This window comes from Oncorhynchus gorbuscha, linkage group LG19 (assembly GCF_021184085.1).
Source record: "Oncorhynchus gorbuscha isolate QuinsamMale2020 ecotype Even-year linkage group LG19, OgorEven_v1.0, whole genome shotgun sequence".
NCBI classification, from domain to species: Eukaryota; Metazoa; Chordata; class Actinopteri; order Salmoniformes; family Salmonidae; genus Oncorhynchus; species Oncorhynchus gorbuscha.
The window spans coordinates 5,674,523-5,684,651 of NC_060191.1; the positions used below are offsets into that span (position 1 = coordinate 5,674,523).

Sequence of the window (10,129 nt, forward strand, 5' to 3'; positions counted from 1 at the left end):
ACTGGAAAAACTGTTTTGTTCCCTATCTCCATTCCACTGGAAAAACTGTTTTGTTCTCTATCTCCATTCCACTAGAAAACAGTTTAGTTCCCTATCTCCATTCCACTAGAAAAATAGTTTTGTTCCCTCTCTCCATTCCACTCGAATAATTACCAAGTTATTCACATCAAACGGGCCTTGATCCTTCCACAGGCTGTTCTGAATATGGTCCAACCATTACTGCCAACACTCCTGTCAGATAGTTGTAAGGCAACAGATTGTCTACCAGGATATTGATGATTAACCCTTGATAGACTGGTGTTGTTTAGAGACTCTGATCTATCAAGAGCATCCTTCTGTCTTACTCCTTCCTCTCTATCAGTCTGTCACTGTGAGAAGTGTTAGACTGTTGGTCGGTGTTAGTCCATAGTGATGGTGGCAAAATGGCCCCCCTTCTTCTCCCTCCATCACTTGCTCTCTTACTTTGTCTCTCTCCAGAGAGATGTAACCCAGATTTCAAAATGAATTGCTGCCTATTCCCCTCCCTCCCTCCCTCCCTCCCTCCCTCCCTCCCTCCCTCCCTTTCTCTCCTCTCTCTCTCCTATCCCATCTTCCTCTTGGTAAAACAGAATCAATCTTAAAGAGAATTCCATCTCTCCATCTCTTCTCCCTCTTCACCCTGTGTGGGTTAACTTAACGGATACATAGCAGTCCACTCCTCCTCTTTCTTCTCTCGTTCTTGGAAAGCTTCAATCTCATCCCTTGTTACTTGCTCTTTTTTTGTAGGCAGCTCTTTTTCCCAGCTCTTCCTCCCAGCTCTTCGTCCCTGCCACCACTTGCCTTTCTCTCTCTCTTTCCTTCACTTTTCTTTTTTGACGTGACCAGTGACAGGTTCAGAGCGATAGCAGGCTGCCTATCAAAGGAGGAGAGATAAAGAGAGGGGGAGAGGAAGAGGAGAAGCCTGCTCTTTGATCAAGTCTGTCAGCCCAAACAACCACAAATACAGGTAATGTCTCTCTCTTTCTCTTTGTTTCTCCCTCTCTCCTTCCACTTCTATCTCCCACGCAGCTTTCCACTCTGTTCCTTATTTGTTGAGGATTTCCTTTTTTTCTTGAATTAGTTTGTTCTGTTTCTGTGTTCTTTCAGTCCTCCCTGTCTCTGGTATTCACCCATTGGATCGATTTCCTCCATCTTCCGGTGTGCCATAATCATTTCAACAGGTCCTGTTTGCTATGCTGTACGCTCTCGGCTTATTTACTTATTCATTCAATCTCTGTTGTGGTTTCATTTATCATTCAGCAGTTTGCTACCCCTTTTCTCTCAGTTAAATATTTCACATTGCTAGTTTTTCTTTCTTCACTTTTGACTCATATAGACTGTGCATGAGAATTACATCCCAAACTTCTATGGAGAAATTAACACAATATCAAATCAGGACAAAGAGGAAGGAGACAAGGACAGAGAGGGTACCAGTTCTAATATTGGAGTGGGGGGGTGCAACAGGAGGTGCAGTTGACATGCGATAAGGGTGTTTGGTTGTCAGGGCAACCCAGGGTGTTTGGTTGTCAGGGGGATGTGGGAGGTTGCAGTTGGCACGGCGTGGCGATGAGGATAGATGGGGTGAGAGAGAGAAAGCGAGCGAGTATGAAGTGGGACATATGTGGGACACAGTGTGAATTTCACTAATCGTTCTGTGTCTCTGGGTCTCTGAGGAGAGCTCTGTCTCAATGTGTGAATTAACCTCTCTCTTTTTTATACATTCCCTCTCCCTCCCTCTCCCTCTGCTCATCCCTCTGTCCCCTGTCTGGGTCATTTTATTCTCTCTCTCTCTCTCTCTCTCTCTCTCTCTCTCTCTCTCTCTCTCTCTCTCTCTCTCTCTCTCTCTCTCTCTCTCTCTCTCTCTCTCTCTCTCTCTCTCTCTCTCTCTCTCTCTCTCTCTCTCTCTCTCTCTCTCCTCTCTCTCTCCCTCCCATCTCTCCTCTCTAACACTCAACTCTCTTTTTATCCATCACCTCTCTTTTCCCCTCTCCTCCCATCCCTCCTCTCCATCACCTCTCCTTTCCCCTCTCCTCCCATCCCTCCTCTCCATCACCTCTCCTTTCCCCTCTCCTCCCATCCCTCCTCTCCATCACCTCTCCTTTCCCCTCTCCTCCCATCCCTCCTCTCCATCACCTCTCCTTTCCCCTCTCCTCCCATCCCTCCTCTCCATCACCTCTCCTTTCCCCTCTCCTCCCATCCCTCCTCTCCATCACCTCTCCTTTCCCCTCTCCTCCCATCCCTCCTCTCCATCACCTCTCCTTTCCCCTCTCCTCCCATCCCTCCAGGCAGCATGTCTACTCCCGTGTCCCCGTCCCCCTCCCTCTCCCCCCTGACCCTGGCCTCCCCCGTGGCCACCCCTGGGGCCTCTCCCCTGCCCTCCCCTCTCACCCCCCCTCCCAGGGTGCCAGTGTTCCAGAGGAAGGGGGCGCTGAAACACAAGAGGATCATCGAGGTCAAGGACCACCAGTTCACCGCTCGCTTCTTCAAACAGCCCACCTTCTGCAGCCACTGCACTGACTTCATCTGGTAAATACACACACAGCAAAATACACACACACACAGCAAAATACACACACACACATAGCGAAATACACACACAGCGAAATACACACACACACAGCAAAATACACACACACACATAGCGAAATACACACACAGCGAAATACACACACACACAGCAAAATACACACACACACCGCGAAATACACACACACACAGCGAAATACACACACACAGCGAAATACACACACACACCGCGAAATACACACACACACACAGCGAAATATACACACACAGCGAAATACACACACACACACAGCGAAATAAACACACACAGCGAAATAAACACACACAGCGAAATACACACACACACAGCGAAATAAACACACACAGCGAAATACACACACACACAGCGAAATACACACACACAGCGAAATACACACACACAGCGAAATACACACACACACAGCGAAATACACACACACAGCGAAATACACACACACAGCGAAATGCACACACACAGCGAAATGCACACACACACAGCGAAATACACACACACACACAGCGAAATACACACACACAGCGAAATGAACACACACAGCGAAATGCGCACACACAGCGAAATACACACACACAGCGAAATGCACACACAGCTTACAGTTTTTTTTTGATTGCTTAAGCACGATTTTCAAAACAGGGCCCGTGTTTTCAAAACTATTTACATATTACTGTATGTGGGTTATTGATTGAAAGAGACTGGACAACCCAAGGGGCACAAAGCAAAAAAAACTAAATTAGAAAGAAACACAGGAAACCACCCCTAAGGCACAACTTTGCCCGCAGCACTGTTGTGCTCTCTACACATCCAGACGTTCCTGTCTGTCGGCCCACATATTCTCATCCACATCACACCGTAAGATTTTCCCTTCCAATGCAACGTGGAAAGAATATTTTGGAATGCCTTATCCATCCTCTGCAGGCGTCTACTGTGATGTCCTCACATGCTGCATCCATTGTAGCCAGCAGGGTCATCTGTGTGTGTGGCTGACAATCGTACACCTTCCACCTCCATGCTGAAAATAACTCCTCAATTGGGTTATGGAATGATGAATAAGGTGGGATGAATTCTACGAGCATCCTCGGGTGGGTCACAAACCATTGCCTTATGATGTTTGATCAATGGAAACTCACATTATCACAAATGACCACATACTTTGGCAAATCCTCTCTAAACAGACCCCTCTCATCATCAGGGATGAGAGCCCTGTAGAGAGTCTCTAAAAAGTTGAGTAGATGCTGGGTGTTGTATGGCCCTATAAGGGGGATATGGGTTAGGACACCATGCTCCGAAATAGCAGCACACATGGTGATATTTCCTCCCCGTTGGCCTGGCAAATCCAAATTGCTAGGACCATGGTGCAAATAGCCTCCTCCTGTTGAGGTGTGAAAAGGCGTCCTCCGCCACCGGTTTGAGGTAATCTTGCAGTCCTATGTGGGGAAAAATGCAGTGATGCATCGCACACTTTCACATAGACAAAAACTATGCAAACACACATTTTACTGTAAAACATTGCAACTCTGTGTTGTGGTCTGTCTATATATGCTTGCCAATTGATTCTTCATGAGATGCACCTTTGAGAAATTTAGACAACTGGTTGATTGTTGGTTGAACTAACACTTTACATTCCTTCATGAGTGAGGGTCAATTTCACCTGCACGATTCATCAATTCACGTTTTTGTACAAAAGGTCTAATAGAAATGTATAAAACTATGCTTGACAGTTTATGACAAATAGTTCAACAATTTTGCATGTAATGGCTGATGCAAGGAACTAATGCCTAGATGTTTTGAGGGGTAAGACTATTCAACAGAGAACCATCTACTATATTTTGATCAACATGACATGAGCAATTGATAATGTGGAAAAAGGTTGACACTTGTACATTATCAATTGCAATTTGTTCAAAGGAATAAGAAATTGCTTTAATGATGTGCACAAGTGACTAGATGATTTGGAATTTGTACAAGTAGTATCAAGAATTGCACTTTTGATCTAAGAAATGCACCAAAGCGACTGAGAAAAACTGTAAAAAAACAGCAACAACAAAAAGAACTAGACATTGTCTCTTCGCCTAGCTGGATCTGGCCAGAGGATTTCATCAACATCGCAGGCAATGTTGTCATTAGCAAGACACCTTGGGAAGAAACGTCTTGAATGACGAATCCATCCTTGCATTGCTGCTACCTCCATCTGGTCACAGGCCTCCTCCATGGCTTGGATGAGGGGTACCTCAGCCTGGAGACAGAGATCATATACCTTCCACAGCCATGCCGAGAAAAACTCTTCTATAGGGTTGAGGAATGGAGAGTATGGTGGAAGATACAGGACGGTGAAATGTGGATGTTGCTGAAACCAGTTCTGAACCAGACCAGAGCGGTGGAAAGACACATTGTCCCAGACAACAATGTATTGCATATGATCGATTTGATTTGCTGCTGTTATGTTGTGCAATTGGTCCAAGAATGTAAGTATGAGTGCTGTGTAGTAAGGGCCCATATGGGCATGGCGGTGGAGGACCCCATTCTGTGTAATAGCTGCACAGAGTGTTATATTACCCCCACGTTGCCCTGGGACATTGACTATAGCCCTGTGGCCAATGAGGTTTCTTCCCCTCCTTCGTGTTCTCGTCAGGTTGAACCCAGCCTCATCTACGTAAATGAACTCATGCTGGATCTCCTCTCCATCCATTCGTAAAACTCTCTGAAAAACAGTGTCAGGCAAAATTATGTGTAGATCTAGTATACATATTACATTACAGTAAAAGATTATGAGACCGTATGCAAGATCACACTGCTAAAGTGAATAAATACCTCGTCATAATCATGCCGCAGTCGTTTCACCTTTTCGGAATTGCGCTCGAAAGGCACTCGATAAATTTGCTTCATTTGAATATGTTTTTTTAGGATGTGTGTGTTGATGTTGAGAGCTGATGGATATCGTTGAAAATGGCGTGGTTATTGACAATGTTAGCTTGGAGCTGCTTGAGTGTTATAGCATTGTTGGCCAAAACCATGTTTACTATCTCCCTCTCTTGCTGTTCTGTGAACATAGGAGGCCTTCCCCCTTGTCGTCCCTGACCCTCAATCCTGTGTAGAAAAACAGTTTACAATAGTACAGTAATTTCACAGTGAAAGGTAACAGCTGTGCTGATAGTGCATAGAATACAGTACTGTAAGCAGTTACTGAAACCGTGCAGTTATTTTTGATATGATGATATTTTTACAATACCTATTTTCCAGTCGAAATGTTCTCATCACACTTACCACTGTATATCGGCTTAGATTTGGCTGTACTCGCAGTCCAGCCTCCCTCAGCGTCAGGCCGTGGTTGACAATGTGGTCAACCAGTGTTGCGCGGATCTCATTTGTCAGATTCGGTCCTCTTTGAGCACCTTCTTGTCTTCCTCTTCCTCCCCTTCCTCCTCCTCCTCCTCGTTCTCCTCCTCCTCCTCATCCTCCTGGTCGTCGTCCTCCTCCTCCTCCTCCTCGTCTTATTCTTTCTCTGACTCTTTCCATTGTGCTTGAAGACCGATGAACTCACCTGCTGCTTTTTATAGTGCTTATACACCTGATTGATGTGTCTACAATTAAGCAAACGAGTGTTTGCACACCTGATGAATGTGTTGAACTAATTGGTTGGACAGTGTGGTAATCTGACAGTCAGTGCTTTGGTATTGCATGGACGTGACTTCATGATAGATTTTTGTGTGTAATGTATGTTAAGTGTACTTAGTGTGTTGAAAATCACTGTGTGTAGAGTTTTGCAACAAGTGTGAGGTTGACAATGTGCTTATAGTTGTGTAAATATGGGCTGATGTTTTACTTCTTGAGTGTAAGGTTTTGCTAATAGTGTACTACTTTTAATTTGAGTGTTTAAGCAATCCCAAAAAACTGTAATACACACCCATCTATATACACACACAGCTAAATACACACAACAGAAAACATGCTTCATTAGTTCCCAGCTCGCCTCTGCAAACATCCCACAAAATGCAGCCTCTGCACAGCCTTCACCTGGTAATCCACACTCACTCACTCACTCACTCAGGCACACACACACACACACACACACACACACACACACACACACACACACACACACACACACACACACACACACACACACACACACACACACACACACACACACACACACACACACACACACACACACACACACACACACACACACACACACACACACACACACACTATGAATCTGCAGAAACCCACACTTACACACACATTATGAATCTGCAGAAACCCACACTTACATACACATTATGAATCTGCAGAAACCCACACTTACACACACCTTATGAATCTGCAGAAACCCACACTTACACACACATTATGAATCTGCAGAAACCCACACTTACACACACATTATGAATCTGCAGAAACCCACACTTACAATCACATTATGAATCTGCAGAAACCCACACTTACAATCACATTAGGAATCTGCAGTAACCCACAATTACACACACATTAGGAATCTGCAGAAACCCACACTTACAATCACATTATGAATCTGCAGAAACCCACACTTACAATCACATTATGAATCTGCAGTAACCCACACTTACAATCACATTATGAATCTGCAGAAACCCACACTTACACACACATTATGACTCTGCAGAAACCCACACTTACACACACATTATGAATCCGAAGAAACCCACAATTACAAACACTCCAGGTCTCAATAGTTCACTGGCCACCTCTTCAAACTTCCCACTAACTCTAAAACTGCAGCCACAGCACCAACTTCAACTGGTAAAACACACACACACCACTAGACAGTACAGTGTGTGTACACAGACACAAAACACACACAGTAACACACGTGTTCATGCTCACACAGCCACCATACATGACCCAAGACTGGTTGGAACCCCAGTATCACCTACAGTAAGCTCATTCTGGCAGACACACCCAAAGCAGGCCAGTGTAGAATCTGTGCGTGGATGTGTGTGGACATATGGTGGAGAGGGTAGGCTGAGTGCAGGCCTCTCCTCTAACCAACAGCCTCTGGGAAGTTTGCAGTACATTTCGGTGAATGACTGTCAAAGTTACAGTCTGATTATTTAACTAAGGAAAGATAGATATGGTAGATTTTGGTTTGGTCGTTTAAAAATACACATCACAAAAATACCATAGCACTCCAGACAGCAGTCTTCCACACGAGTTACAGGCATCTCTGCATCTCTCCCTGTGGAGATTCTACTGGTTTCCTACAATAGACACAGTTCAAATCACATCCTCTAGGGCTGTATACTATTGACAACAAACACCAGGGGATTGAAAGGAGACTTTCTATTGTCAATATTCTGCCTGCAGGGCCTTTGTCGAGACTTCACAGGGTCTCCTCTCCATTCCCCTGGTACAGGAATAGATCGCTACACATTATCATATGACAGCCATGTATATGTGGTGGATGTATGGCCAAATAAATAGATATGTATCTTTATTCTGATTCAGAGGGGTTGGGTTAAATGAGGAAGACACTTTTCAGTTGTACAACTGACTAGGTATCCCCCTTTCCCTTTCCTTACTTTCCTAATATAATAAGATTCTCCAGATAGATGCTTTTGGCTTGTCTTCTGTCCTGTCATCCTATGACCATCCGGTGGTGCTGTTTGGCCTGTCCAATGTAGCTCTGCCTCTCTGGCACTCTCTGGTGGACAGTACAAAGAACTGTCATAGTACTGAACCACCTAGAGTGGTTTACACTCCTCGTCTCCTCTCCTTCATCTGTGCTGATATGGAAACACTGGAGATGTGAAACCAATATGGCGGATGTCATTTCAAATCCTTCACTAGGTCACAAGCCTGTCGTTGTCAGACAGTGCAGATGAAGGAGAGGAGAGGAGAGGAGAAGAGAGGAGAGGAGAGGATAGGAGAAGAGAAGAGAGGAGAGGAGAGGAGAGGAGAGGGGAGGGGAGGGGAGGGGAGGAGAGGAGAGGAGAGGAGAGGAGAGGAGAGGAGAGGAGAGGAGAGGAGAGGAGAGGAGAGGAGAGGAGAGGAGAGGAGAGGAGAGGAGAGGAGAGGAGAGGAGAGGAGAGGAGAGGAGAGGAGAGGAGAGGATTGAGATGAACCTGGGGGGGTACTTCAGTGTGATCCTCAAGGGCCCTCTCTCTGTAGGGTGTTGTTCTCCCACCTCTCTGCTGCTTACCTTTTAATCAGCAGCTGATTCACAGCCAGTAAACTGGCTGAGTGGACTCTTTAGCCAATCAATGGCTGTAATTATTCAATTAAGATCTAAGGAGAGTAGTAGAAGACTGCAACTCTGGAGGAGGAGGAGGAGGAGGGGGGAGGAGGAGGAAGGGGAGAATGGGGGAGGAGGGAGGAGGAGGGAGTGACTGGGTGTTTGGTGTGTGTGTGAGAGGCAATAACCCCCCCCCCACCCCACACCCTAGTTGACCTGATCAGCACTCCAGTAAGTGTAGTATTCTATAGAGATGCCCTGCAGGTCACTCTCAGACTCTCACTGTATTTCTGCTGTTTTATTCCATAAAAGCTTTCACAAGGACATGTATTTGCCACAACAAACCATAATTCTGAGGGTTTCTGCTGATGCGTCCTTGTCGGCTGCTGTTATTTGATAAAACAAAAGAAGGAGCCATATCTATAAGTGCGATAGTCATCTTGATTTGTTAACATTGGATTATTCGTGGGTTACAGCACTGCACCAAATGATGCACCTCTTTCTGTTCAGGCCCATCTGCTCATCTTCCACTGAGCAGGCCAGTCCTTTCAGTTGTGTGGTTTGTAAGATCAGTGATGGTTTCTGTGTTGTTTTATGGTTTGTTCCACACAGGGGAATTGGAAAGCAGGGATTTCAATGTCAAGGTAAGGATTATTGGATCATAAATTATAATTAATCAGCCGATCGTTACCCCTTTTTTTACAACACATTTTACAAATGCATTTGTCCGAAGACGTTAACAGCAATTATAGGCCTTAACCCCTAAGAGCAAGTCAAGGCAATAGTATCATTGATGAAGGAATATTTTATTTTGGTATTGATTGATGCATTGTGTTTTTGACATTGAACCCCTAGTGAACAATCTGGATCACAATGACATTCAGCAGTTAGTTTTTGTTTTTGACAAGACTAGAACACACACATTGTCCACATTATTCTTGGAATCAGATGAGGTTTTTATAAGCAGGGATCAAATGGATTTGGATGTAGTAATGTGTTGATTGTCTTTATGCTCTGTGTTTTGTGGCAGTGTGCAGTTTCTCTGTCCACAAGCGATGTCACGAGTATGTAACCTTCACCTGTCCTGGAGCCCCCACTGCTCCTACAGAAGTGAGTCAATCTTCGCCCTTCTCCCAGCTTTTACACTCACCTTCCATCCCTCCTCCCATATCCATCCCTCCCTCCTTCCTTCCTTCCATCCATCATTCCACACAGCCACACACACACACACACACACACACACACACACACACACACACACACACACACACACACACACACACACACACACACACACACACACACACACACACACACACACACACACACACACACAC

General features: G+C 45.2%; 1 protein-coding gene across 1 annotated transcript in view; it reads left to right on the plus strand.

The window, feature by feature from the left end:
• The first annotated feature begins 621 nt into the window (after positions 1-621).
• LOC124005945 (protein kinase C gamma type-like) overlaps positions 622-10,129 on the plus strand; it is a 33,844-nt gene continuing 24,336 nt past the window's right edge. The window contains exons 1-4 of the mRNA XM_046315591.1: positions 622-985; positions 2,304-2,544; positions 9,405-9,436; positions 9,823-9,902. Coding sequence (XP_046171547.1) covers positions 2,309-2,544; positions 9,405-9,436; positions 9,823-9,902 — 348 coding nt within the window. The 5' untranslated portion in view covers positions 622-985; positions 2,304-2,308. The remainder of the gene's footprint in view (positions 986-2,303; positions 2,545-9,404; positions 9,437-9,822; positions 9,903-10,129) is intronic.